General features: G+C 41.0%; 1 protein-coding gene across 2 annotated transcripts in view; it reads right to left on the bottom strand.

The window, feature by feature from the left end:
- Positions 1-14,256, bottom strand: part of RASA3 (RAS p21 protein activator 3) — a 1,807,402-nt gene that overhangs the window by 47,221 nt on the left and 1,745,925 nt on the right. For both annotated transcript variants that reach the window (XM_044071113.1, XM_044071114.1), the window contains one exon: positions 9,409-9,491. In XM_044071113.1, the coding sequence (XP_043927048.1) occupies positions 9,409-9,491 (83 nt within the window). The remainder of the gene's footprint in view (positions 1-9,408; positions 9,492-14,256) is intronic.

The raw sequence follows: 14,256 nt of genomic DNA, 5'->3' as shown, positions 1-14,256 counted from the left end.
AGTCATTGAAACTTTCAGGAGAATAAGTTAAATCATTTTGGAGACTCAGGGGTTCACATTAAGGGAGGACAAATACCATAAAACAGTCAACAGTTTGGGGACATTTATCTTTTCTTCATTTATTGGGTTCGGAGTATCAGCTCAATGGCTTCCCATTCCTGCATTCCAAATGGCCCTTTTGTTCTTCCATGAGGATGAGAGCCAGGCTTCACAAGTTTAGGCAAGAACTCTGTGGCCCATTCATTCCCTGACTGATAAGCATTAATATAGCAATAACCCACGCCTGGGTGTGGGTAATGCTAAATTTACCCACGGTTGGCGTGGTTTGGTCCCGAGGGCGAAGCCTGAGGGACCAAACAAAGCCAACCGTGGGTAAATTTAGCATTACCCACACCCAGAAGTGGGTTATTGCTATTATACCATGACATTATTTAAGAAAAGAAACTATTACTTTTCTTAAATAATGGCATAGTATAATGCCTGTTTACTGCCCTTCCGCAGATGTCTGGCATCCGCGGCAGTTCTGATGTACTGCGCGCTTGCGCAGTACATCAGAGTTGAGCAACGGAGAAAGCAAGATCTCCGTTGCTTTTTTTTTTAGTGTTTCGCTATGTTAAATGAGTTTAACATAGTGAGACAGTTTTAAAATAAGCAACGGACATCTCCGTTGCATATTTTAAAACTGTCTCGCTATGTTAAACTCATTTAACATAGCTTAAACACTAAAAAGCAACGGAGATCTTGCTTTCTCCGTGCTTTAAACATGTCTCGCTATGTTAAATGGGTTTAACATAGCGAGACAGCTTTAAAATAAGCAACGGAGATCTCCGTTGCTTATTTTAAAGCTGTCTCGCTATGTTAAACCCATTTAACATAGCGAGACAGTGTTTTAAACGAAGTTATACTAATGGAAAAGTCCGGCGACGGACCTTTTTCCATTAGTATAACTCGATTTACAAGGGGCACGCTGGCCAATCAGCGTGCACGTTTTGGGGGGATCATGGTATAATAGCCCATTTGCTCCCTACAGGCAGTGAGAGTAAGGTGCAAGAGAAAGTGAGCCAGTCTCCATACCTTTGGACTGTCCTAATCCTTCTTTGGGGACTTCTGTGTTACACAGTAGGTTTCCCAGAGGTGCATGCCTGCTTGCACATGTTGAGTTTGCTGGCCAAGTGGAGCACTGAATGCAGCATGCAGACATTGGGATCCTTGCTGCAGGTAATATGCAGAACTCCTACAGGATTAGCCAGTGCAGTGAGGCTGGCAACCACTTTCCACCCAGGATGGGTAAACCAGTATCAGCTGCACACACCTGTTTTTCCTGCTTAGTCCCTTGAGCACCCCTACTGCTACCGAAACAAGGATCATCACAGCATCAGTCATGGCATTTCTCTGCATACTCCACAGGCCAGGTCATCAGTAAAGGGGTAAAGCAGCTCCTTCACTGAGTGAAAACGTGCAATGATGCCATGAAAGTAAAATGCAAAAGTAAGAGCTCGAAGGAGACACTGAATGGCACATGACACCAGCCACTTAATGAACTCAGGGGGTGCGAGACAAATATTATTTACTTAGGATGGGATTTTTTATAGGCTTTACCTTTTATACATTTTTGTAAAAGAGCAAAATAAAATATATATTACAAATGCATCAGATTCCTTTATACATTTTTGAATGCCAAATGCCAGTTGACCTTTTGTATATATAAGCAGATTATTTAATATGTGTGTGGCTGAGATAATTTGTTTTAATTCCTGCTACCAAGGAATTCTGGACTTACAGCGCTAAGTATTAAGCAATATTATGCAGAAACCACAACTTAGCTAATTGGAACATCTGGACTTATTTTATTTAGAACTTTGTGACTGGGTGCCCCAACATAAATAATACATTAATGCATACAGTTCCAGGTATTCTTTGAAATAGGCCTAACTTTGCTATGGAATATATATCAAAGGCTATACATTCACATTTTCAGGCAATGCCCAAATATTTTGTTTTTCTCTACAGAGCTATTAAACAAACAATATGTCTAAAACAGTAAGTGATGGGAATTAATACAAATGACTGAATGAGTCACTATCACTCACTCTTCATTCATTACCCTGACTGATGCAAAGGCAAAATGCAATTAAGTCAGTCCCATATGGTCTTATGGGTTGTACTTTGAATTATGCAATACACAGTTTTCATTGCCAAATGACAAAACGTTTCTCTGAAAGTTTTAAAAGAAAGTCTGCATTGCTGACTGTCCCTATGGCATCATTCATTCTTTCAGTAATATAATTTATTTATTGTTAAACACCTTTAATAAATACACACAATTTAACAATAATAAAGGAATTTGAGATTGTATCCAGGGTCCATTTACAGCTTCAAATTGTTTGAAAAATATTACAAAGATTAAAAGTTAAACATATTTACAATACAACAATATAAAAAGGTCACAAAGTTCACTTTATATAATTCCTACCTTTTCTGAGTATTCCAAATGTGTTTCAATGTTACAGTGCGAACGAAATATGCAGGAGATGTCAGGCAGCTGTCAAACTTCAATTTGCAGTAGCAGCAATGCCCTCCTCTCTCTACATTTATCAGCATTACTTTTGTTGGTACTGATCCAACGGCAGACTTTGGGACGAATATCTACAAAACCTTAGGTGCAGTTACTGGCCTGTATGTGTGGGTCTTCATCTCTTCCAAATGACTACAGGGTATGACTAATGAAGAATTCTACCTCGTGTAGTACAGGACATTGCTAAATGTTATAAAAAGCTACACACTTTTAATGTTTCACATAGCTAAAGAATTACCTTATTCATGGCTTACATGCATAAAATATTTGTGTGTGTCACACCTTTCATATATGGAAATTCCTTTAAAAAACCCTAACATTACAAACAGCTTAAAGTCACCAAATCTCAGAGAATACAGGACTTAAGATGACATTCAGCAATCTTCAGACTTATCAGTCATCAATAAAACATATCAATAAAACATATGAATGCTTAGTATGGCATGAATACTAAAAAAAAAATCATCCCACTATGAAGAAGTGTGGCATAAATGAAGACCCTTCCACCCCATGCTACACGGAACCCTAGTAAATTGTAGAACTAAAATGCTGAGTTACACCAAGTGTAATGAAATACTTCAAATGAGATTTACGACTATAATGCACTACTCAGCTACTTTGAGTACCTCTGAGTTCTTACCATGCAGTTCCTTTTGCATAACACAGCTGTATGCAAAGTCATCTGTATAGCACAGTTCCAGGAAGGGGTAACTGGTGCTGAGGAAGTATCCAGAGGCTAGGGAGAGGGGTCCACTCTGGCCAGGAGACTTCAACATAATAAAAATAACTAAATAAATACATACTTCATGACACCACAGTGAAGGTGTCTTTCCAAACTTGAGCGTGGAATTTAAACTACCTCTTCCATTTGTAGAGAAGGTAAGTCTGTGCATGTGTGTGTATGTGTGTGTGTGTGTGTGTGTGTGTGTGTGTGTGTGTGTGTGTGTGTGTGTGTGTGTGTGTGTGTGTGTATGTGTGTGTGTGTGTGTGTGTGTGTGTGTGTGTGTGTGTGTGTGTGTGTGTGTGTGTGTGTGTGTGTGTGTACATATGTATGTATGTATATATATATATATATATATATATATATATATATATATATATATATATACATATATTTTTTTTTATAGTAGTGGTTCCATTTGTTTCTGTATATGAGTGAAAGGGGTCTATATTAGATTTTTGAAAATTTCATAAAGCGAATCACTATAGGTAAACACCTAGCAATCGATCTACGAAAATATAAAAACACAGAAACATAAAGTAAGCCCTCCTGCACCCCCCACATGGGGAGGCTGTGCCTGCCACACCACCCGCTACTTAAATATACCAACTCCGAGATTGCACTTCAGTGCAATACAGCGCGGAAACAGAAGATTTCCGTTTCCTACACTGTAGCGTGATCTCGGAGTTGGTAAATTTAAGTAGCAGGGGGTGTGGGGGTGCCCGCTGCCTATACCCTTTACTTTATGTTTCTGTGTTTTTATTTATTTTGTCGACCTATAGTGATTCGCTCTACGAAATTTTCGAAAATCTAATATAGACCCGAGTGGAAGAGTGTGCATGCGTATGTATGTGTATGTGTGTATGTAATTTAAACTAGCTATTCTGTTCGTATGACAGATACAGTGTGTGTGTGTGTGTGTGTGTGTTTGTGTATTCCTATATAAGAGAGAAGATGTGTTTGTGTGTGTGCACTGCTATGTAAGGGAGTAGATGTGTGTGTATGTATATATATATATATATATATATATATATATATATATATATATATATGTATTGCTGTGTGAGACAGTATGTATGTTTCTGTCGGCATTGCAGTTTAAGAGCAGAGAGAAGGTCGTTTTGTGTGGGTGTGTGTGTGTGTGTGTGTGTGTACAACATACCTCTGAACTGTCCAGATTTAGCCTCATAGTTTTGGTCTGTTTCTCATAAGATTTGTGGTTTTCTGAAAACCAGACAGGATTGAAGTCACTAAAGAATGACATACACTTAAGTTTCAGACTTCATATCCTTCAGAAAATGCATGCTAGCACAAATCATGTTATTCTAGCAACTTTCTACGTTAAAAAGAGCAATATTTAAAATCTATCCCTATTTTTGGACCACTGTATCCCCATTATTTTATGCTTTGTCCAGATCTCGTGCTAAGAGGTTGAGAGGTATGGAACTATGGTATGTAATACCCTAGTTGTGTGTGTGGTAGTGGTGGTGGTGGTGGTGGTGGTGGTGGGGGGGCAGGTTAGTCAATTAACTTGAACAGGCTTGACCTGTAACTTGGTTACATCAGACAAGTCCCTGAATCCTCTATACCAACTACCAGACTCCTGACGGAATTGCGAGTTTGAGTTCAGTACATTTTCAGGAAATTATGTGTTTCAGAACTTTTCAAGGGATTATGAGTTTCAGGACATTTTCATGGAACTGTGAGTTTCAAGGGAAGAGAGTTTTACTGTTGCAAATGCTAAAGCTCTTTTCAATGTGCAGCTTTTTTTTTGTTTTAGCAACTGGCAGTCACTGTTTCTGATGTAGAATTTGAGGGCAGTGTTAGTAGCATAATTGCCTTTGGTGCAGAGGGCTGTGGATTCTACTCCCACACCATGCAGATGGAGTGCTGGTATTGCAGTGCCCTTTCAATTCCTGATTATTTGGTGAATTTTAAGGATGAGGGATAGGGGTTCTGTACTCCTTTGTATGAGATGCCTGGTAACTATGAACTTGTTGTCAGTTTGTCAGTTATTCCGTATTGCAATTTTTTTTTTAAATGTAACATAGGCAATTAATTCTTCAAGGGCAGCAGGCACTGAAACTGTAGATGAAACATTGAAATATAACGTTGCTCGCCAGTAGCAACCTCTCCATTAGTTACAGATCTCTTTAATGTGGAATTATTCGGATGACTTTTACTTCTGCAGAGATTGTGCTTATCAACTGATACTGGTTCATTGTAATGACAGAAGTTTGAGTGGCCTTTTATGGTTGTAATTTTTTTAAATGGGCAGTTTTGTCATTATTTGTTCATATATTTTGTTTCACTTCTTAATGGAAGAATGTTCAAAACCACAAATTTAAAACACATTCTAACAAGTGGAGCTGTATTTTACAAGAAATACAATTTAATACAATCAGGAAGGTGAATCAAAGAACACAGACCTGTGTGTGTGGCCCTAAAAATGTGTGCAAGGAGCCTATGGTTTGAAAACAGTCCAAAGGTAAACGTAATTCTCCGCTGGTCAGATGCATTTTCTTTGAAGGTTGGTTTGAATGCCATTTCAATGAATGTGAGTTTCAAGGACAGGGAAGATTACTGCTTATGTTGTCTGTATTGTTTGTTTAGCAAATGGCTATCAGTGTTTGTGCTTTTCTATTTCAATATCTGTAATCATTGTAGAAGTAAGAAAACAGTATGCAGTATGCACATTGACAGGTTTGAGCTGTGTTTATGGTAATTGCAGAGAAACAGCCAAGTAATAGAACACTGTAATGGCTGGGGAGGGGGCTGCTGCAAGGGGGAAGGGGTAGATTGTTGCTGCAGGAGGGGTTGCTTTGGGGGGGGGTTCCAATCTATTACCCTGTATAGGGCCCCATTTGACCATGATCTGGCTCTGCCCAGACGTACAGCTGCTCCCTAAAGCAATGCTTCTCCTAAAGTATGTATTCCAGAAAGTGCAAGATGGGTTGCTTAAAGCCACATGACCTGACTGTTAACTGTAACATTATGGTATACTGCTGGTCTCAGTGTCATGTAGATAAGTTTCACGTAGAAGCCATTTGTGGCACAGAGAAATGCTAATTTGCATTCAGCTATGCTCTACATTTTTTGGCTGCATAAATGAACAGAACCAACATACATTAGTTTGCACTTTGCAGTACTACTTGGGTTGAGACGTTTGTAAGTCACAATGTCACACCACCATCAGTACATCAAGGAGAATCAAGCTAGTACAAGGTGACCAACTGTCCCAGGTTTTCCAGGACAGTCCCGCTTTGGAGATCTCTGTCCTGAAATCCCAAACATTGTATTTGGGACACAGAAATATCCCAGTTTAGACCACTCAGTCTGAATGGTGACCTGGCTTCCCAGGGTGGCCAGTCCCCTTGCTTTCCCATCCTGAACAGCTCCGGGGACTTTGAGATTTTTCAGGGATGCCATTGGGTATGGGGTAAGGTTGGATGCCTTCCCCCGGCAGGAGTTCTAGGAGGCCCCTCCGGCATCCTCCCTGGCACTTTCTCAAAGACTTCTCACCCAAGCAGGAGCTCTCCAGGCCCTGCCACTGTCTGCCAGTCACTCCTTTAAGGACTTCCGTTATGAGGGGCGCTAAGCCTGACCCCACTCACCAGGCAGCAGCTCTCCAGGCCCTGCTGCTGTCTGCCTCACTGCTCTCTTAAGGACTTCCATTGTGGGGAGCTCTGCCTGACCCCCCCCTCACCCAGGCAGGAGCTCGCCCAGCTCTGCCACTATCTGCCTCTGTCCCCCTTCCAGACTTCCTTCCCAGAGGGGGCATAGTCCGTACCCCCCTCACCCAGATGGGAGTGGCCTGTCCCAGTCACTTTCCACCTCTCTCTCACTTCAAGACTTCCAGCAGGACAGACCCCCCCAAGGGCTTCCACTTCTACCTAGGAAAGCGAACTCTTTTCCAGGCTTACATATTTCCTGACTGCTGCCAAATCATGCCGTGCCACACGTGCTCTTGGATCTTCTCACAGGATCTTCCCAGCTTCAATGAACTCTGCTGGGCCACAAAGCCTCAAACAGTCCCTTATAAAGACTTCCATGACACCTGTTTTCCCTTTTGCCTTGCACCTAGTGCTTTCAAACTTGCAGGGGAGATGGCCCTGGGTCCCTTCATCTCTGCACTTTTTGTGGCACACCTCTATCTCTTTCCTCCATGGTGCCAGTTGCCAATGAATGTGCATCACTTCCAGCCTCCTGGCATGTGGCCTCTTGCCCCCTGGGTGGTACCGTTCACACAGTGGCATCCCCACAGTTCCTGGTGAAGGATGGGAGGCCAACCTGCCAGCCCCGGTGCAAGATGACATGGCAGCCATATCTCCACTCCCATGGGGGCTGGGAGAATGGGATTGCAGACCTGTCTTCCCGGGGCGGCCCTCAAGTGTCCCAGTTTAGGTCCTGTAACAAAATTGTCACCTTGAGCTAGTAGGAAGAGAACAGAGAAAAGGGTTGGATTATGAAGTAAGGGAATTGATATTACAACAGCTTAGTACTAAGGACTGGTACAAAATATATTTTAACAAACCAGTATCTATAAATGCACTTGTAAATGCCCCTGACACACAAATTGCAAAAGCTGTCCTACCATAATACAGGCCGTGGATATTATAAAGCCAGTAAGTAAAGAACACCACACAGAGTCTCATCAGTTTCCTAGTCACTGGCTAGCAATGAGGTTCATGAAAACTCTAGCCTCGTACATGAACCAGGTTTGCAAAGCCAATTATTTCTGCTTGTCAAGTCTTCATTTACATTAGGGTGGAAGACATGAGGTGAGAAGGTCACAACACACATTGTTTATAACAGCATGTATTTTTTTTTTTTTTTTTGTACAGGCCTGGCTAGGTCAACATGAAATGTGCAACCTGGTTGGGCTGAAGTTTTCCTTGTATTAGAAACTGAAAGTCACTACAACAACTGTGTATTAGAACACTTTTTGAGTTAGCTTGCCTTGTCAGCTCCTGCAGAAACATGACCCTTGAGAAGGGGCGCACTATTGATTCTTCAGTGGAGTACAAAATACCCAATGCTTGTAGTTTGTAAATAGTAACAGCAGCAGCAGCCTGCCAGCTTTTCTTTTTAATGACCGTATTTCATTTTACAAATCTTGATTTCCACCAGTTTTGTAGATCAGAGCTATGGATAGAGTACTCAGAATACAAGAAGGCATGCTTTTAAAAGTACAGTATGAACACTGGAAAGATGCTTATTTTATAAGCCTGTGTACTTACTCAAAACTAAACCAAACGGTGTTACTTTGTTTCCACTTTGAGCATAAAGCACAACGGCTGCTATAATGAATACTGGGAAGTCCAGTAGTTAGGAAAATGCAGAGTTCAGAGGTCAAAGTGCTGCCATAAGCAAAATACCCATATCCTTGTAGTGCTAAAATGCCAGTCTGAAACAAGTGTGTCCTCGTCACTAACTGAAATTATTGCGTATGCTTGAACAGCATAGTAACAAATGCTTAATACAAGGAAAGCAAATCTACAAAATGTATATCACACAATTCCCTTTAGTCATGTGTTTTCATTTACATTACATGATTCAAAATTACATGTACAGTTACACTCAAAGCCATATTTTTCAACAAGAAAAAACTTAAATGCTTGACATATTAATATGAGAAAATCCAGTAATTGCATCCACAAAGAATGAATTACATAAATACTATGCATTACTGACATTTTTTTTCTAACATGCAGCCCGGCTTGATTGTTCATTATAATGCAGAAATACTGTCTTGCCAAGTCATTAAAATTATTGTTAACAGATGAGGAGAGAAAAAAGTATTGCTTCATCTTCTTGGGTAATGTTAGCCTTTGCTGATATATTTTTTCTCTTTGTGCCTAACTTGTAAATATTTTATTCATGACATCAGAAAATGGATGTTTTGAAAGACGGGAAATACACTATAACTGCAAAATAACTTTGGTTGCCATCTTAAGATGTGCTGTACTCTTGTATGTAGTGTAAGCAATTCACCAATAAGCCAAGCAAAGGCAAGTTTTTAAACTGTAATACAGGTAAATACTATTCAGTGGGAAAGCTGCCTGGTAAGTGGACCGGACTAGCAGAATTTATATGCAAGTGCATAGCTTACATTTTTCATCTTGAAAGATTCTTCTTCTAATAGCTCAGCTGCTAGGATATTTTCAATGGGAATACTGCACAATGCATGGTCACCTTTTAAAGAGAAAGAAAAAGAAATTAAATCACACACAACAAATTTGGTTAAGAAAGTAGGGATATGATAGAACCAGCAACAAAGTTATCCAGGTGGGACTTTCAGTATACAAAAAGTTGGAAAAGACAAGCATTTCATAACAAATTAATATCAAATTCAATTTACCAGCACAGTGTTTATCTTTGTGAGCTGTTAGTTCTCAGAAGATCTGAGCTGGACTGAACAAAAGTGAAACCAAAGAACTGCATCTGTTATATCCTATAGCATTCTGTTTTTCAAAACTAAAGAGGAAAGGAAAGGAAATGAAACATGGAAATATATAAAAGTAAACAAAACTGCAAAGCTAGACAAGGCTTTTAACATTCTGCAGGAATAAAACACACAAACATGAAACATAAATGAGCTACTGGTGTCACAGCTGTAATAAACTGTGGGATCATGTAAACAGTTCCAAGGAAACAGAGAATATGCACTTACAGTTCCAGTGGTCTCTGAGAAGACAACACTTGAAAACCAAAACGAGTCATAAAACACCTGCTACTATAAAGATTTTTATGGCAAGTTCAGTTACTAGCAGAAGACCTGAATCTCATAGGTGCTTTCAATGATACACACCTCTCTCAAAAAAGCATCAGTCTATCGAACAGTATTTTAAGACTGCAAGTGTAACTAAGTGGAAATTGCTCAGCAATACAAAGTGCACAGCTGTATAACTTGTAAAATGGCTGCAGTGAGGCATGTTAACACCATGAATGTGTGTGAGGACATCCTGCACTGATGACATGATACAGACATCAGCATACATCAGATACAGCATCTGGGATGACAGTAGTAGGTTAAAGTATACCTCTCTACCTTTGCTCAAGAATTCTGGACAAAACAAAAATGGGGCTACAAAGGCCCAAAATAAGGTACAATTTTTAAATATTACTCTTAATCAACAACAGGTTTTGCATGAACATGCATTTTGTGAACAATAAGAAATATGAAACTCTAATCTCTTGAATTGCTGAATGACTAATCCTCAGTGATTTACCAGAAAATCAAAACTTTTATAAGGGACTGGGTAAAAATATTAGGCAAAATCATGGACAACTGAGAGATATGAATTAAGAGCAACATAACTCACAGCTTGTTTGTGCTACTGCCCCATCTCACTTGACTCAAGAAGGATTAAACGGTTTGGGTGAAGACTACGAGTGAAGAGCAGATGCCAAATAATCAAGTAGCTGGTATGGAAGACAAAAAGTGAGTATAATACGAATGCACTGGGAAACCAAGCTAATTCATGCTGGATTGGAAGACAAGATTATTCTTAATTCTTATTAGTGGTTAAAGTCATTAACTGCCTTCACTAACAACACAGAGCAGTATAATCTGGTCTCCAGTTATAACCAACTTATTATGTGTTCTCAACACACCTACACTGAAGCTCAAGAAGTGAAATTGGCATCCATGTCACCTGAATGGAAAGGGAAAGGGCAACAGTCCAGGAAAAGAGCTGGACCCCCCCCCCCAATACTCTCACCTACTTAGAGGTGAAGGAAGGGCCATCATCATTAATATGTGTTGAGAAACAGACCACACAAAGGTGGCTGGACCACCTTAATAGCATGGAATGATCCCTCCACCTGGAACCCCACCCTACCAAGAAACTGGAAGGATGAGGAAGACCTAATGGGAAAAGGCAGGCAGTCCAAATAGGCACACCTAATAAATATCAGACAAATGCTGCAATCCTGTCCTTCCTTCAAGCACCACAGATGGCAGCCATTTGGAATAAAATCAAATCCAAGTTAAGAGCTAGCAAGTAATGACAAAAATCTGAAGCACAAATCAATACAGAGCTACTATACCACACCATCTCCCCAAAGAAGGCAATCAAGACAGGACTACTATACCACACCATCTCCCCAAAGATCCAGTCGACAGGACTACCACACCACACCATCTCCCCAGAGAAGCCACTCAGGACAGGACTACCGTACCGCACCATCTCCCCAGACAACCAATCAAGACAGCACTACCATACCAGGTCATCTTCCCAGTGAAGCCAGTCAAGACAGGACTACCATACCACACCATCTCCCCAGAGAAGCCAATCAAGACAGGACTACCATACCACACCATCACCCAAAGAAGCCAATCAAGACAGGACTACCATACCACACCATCACCCAGAGAAGCCAAGCAAGACAGGACTACCATATCACACCATCTCCCCAAAGATCCAGTCAAGACAAGACTACCACACCATCTCCCCAGAAAAGCCAGTCAGGACAAGACTACCATACCAAATCATCCTCCCAGAGAAGCCAATAAAGACAGGACTACCATACCACATCATCTCCATAGGCAAGCTGGAGTCAAGCAGAACTTTTCACAGAGGACATCTTCCCCAGGTACTCATCAAACCTGGTCAGGTTTCTCCCACCAGAACTCTGACCAGGAACAAGATGAAGTTGTTGAAATGGCAGCCTGCTAAGCCTGGGAAATAAGTTGCACAACTCCAACTGACCTTAAAAATATCTAGACAACAAATATCCAGGAGCAATGAACTCATGATACAGGGCTCCTACGTTGGTATATTCAGCCCCACACAAGGGAGATAAACGCATATATTTATACAATTGCCTTTACCAGGCAAGGGAAGGTGGGTGGACAGGAACAATCGCTTTAAAAAAGAAAAAGGACAGCTTTCGATAGGATCACACCTCTGTGGTTAATAAATTATAAATAATTCCCCATATCCCTCCCCTTGACCTGAGTGCCATCCCACTGCGATGGAGCAGATGAAAGAAACATTAGGATCTTCTGCAGGTTCTAAAACCAATCTTAAACTTCAAAATAAAGGTGCATTGTGACATCTCCAGAAGAAGAAAGTGATTCCTCCTTGGTGAGTAAAATACAAAATGCTGCCTTCTGGTAAGAGCAGACAAAGGTCCCAGTGACAAGGACAACCCAGGTGACTTCCAAGGACTTAAGCTAGCTATCCCACTCTCAGTCCACTATGTATCTTTCAACATTAAGAATGGCAAGGACCACAGGGAAAAGCACCCTTGAAGCAGGAGGCAAAAGTCACACTCTTCGTATTCAGACTAGAGGACAGTAGAAAAGGGAGGCATGGATACACTAGTCTAAGGTAAAATTCTAGAATGATGAGTCTAACTCACTGTAGAAAGAGGCAGCCAAGGCCCTGAACCCAGATCAATAACTCCTCCAATCCATGTGGGGATTTCTAAGCTCAAAGGCTACATAAGTTTGACATTAAATCATTCAAACACGGAAAGAAAATAAGGGGGCTTCCTCATAGTGAAACCCTCCTCAACAATTAATTTAAGCAACATCAATTTAAGACCACCCCTATGGGGGAAAATTGGAAACCATCTCCAAGTGCAAGCCAAGGATATTACCTCAAGGTGATCTAAACTGACAGGAGCCTGAGCCAAAAGTAAACCTCTCCCATGAAAAGGAGAGGAAATATGAACAGTATTAGTGAAAGGTACATTGTCAAAGACACTTTCCAGGACCCATGATCAGGACAGCCAGATTGCTTCCTCCCCTTGCAACAGAGGGGCAAGATAAGTGCTCCTCCACAAAGACAGAGGGAGCAGAAGCCTCATCTGCTAGGTCATCAATACTGCCATCTTGCGGAGTACCACAGATACGGGTGGATAAAAAATCATATCTGACATTAAATGGGTATATCCTGCACTCCTCAGATGGCTTTACATCACCTTGATGTAGCACCTAACTGTGATGATACCAACATGAACGTATAAATAGCTCACCTGTGTACTGCAGCATGTAGTTATATAATAATAATTATAGTACCACAGCAATATTTGTGAAAGGAACACAGAATAACATTGGCAGTAAAGTACTGTTCATAGCACTGCTCATCTCAAAGACTAAAAACATGACAATCACTGCAATCGACAAAGACACATAGGATGTGCAGGATGCAATGTTGGAGTCACCAAGCACACATCTACATTACCTATTGCTATTCAGCCACATACATAGTGCTTCTGCATACAGCTCGGCACCAGATGTGGGGACAGCCAGCACACAATCTGCTGTAAAGCACCATATTCCACATGCAGGGATACCCCTCCCCTCAATAGTCATCATAGATGCAATGCGCATTGGTAGTAAACCCAGCTGTACACTGATATGGCTCCCATCAATGCAGGCTGACTGTAGTTGTGCTGACTTGGACATCCCTGACTACCTGCAGCATGATGCTGTGTGCCCTGTTACAGTGTAGCTATGATTAATCTCATACAGGCTGCAGGCGAAGTATCAGGCACCACATTTTCTATACATGATACCCATGTTCCAAACACACATGCCATTATGGTGCTGCTGGTTATAATGAGGCAATCTCACCATGTTGTAGTTCAGATGTACACTGTACACTCAGACTGTCTGGCTGCAAGCTGGCATCTGCACAAAAAGCTAACTACCAGAATATGCAGCTTCTAGACTGATGCAGTAAGAAGCGCAAAATCCCATGCCAATGTATTAACAATTAGTAGGGGAGCTGTGGCTATAGTACAGTGCTCTATTGCAAACTTCTCCAAATGCAGTAGTCTAAAAAGCTGAGACATTTTTAGAATATAACAAAAACCTCAGTTTTCCTAAAACAGAGGCATAAAACCAGCAAAAAAGCCTTCATTGCAACCCCTAAAAAAGTAACCAGAAAGAACAAACAGGCCAAACTTAGAGATAAAAAGTACAGCTGGTTGACCAACACACACT

This window comes from Protopterus annectens, chromosome 5.part0 (genome assembly GCF_019279795.1).
Source record: "Protopterus annectens isolate FY-2018-M chromosome 5.part0, PAN1.0, whole genome shotgun sequence".
Lineage (NCBI taxonomy): Eukaryota > Metazoa > Chordata > Ceratodontiformes > Protopteridae > Protopterus > Protopterus annectens.
Note: the sequence above shows the minus strand (reverse complement) of the source record. Positions and strands in the feature narration are given on the sequence as shown.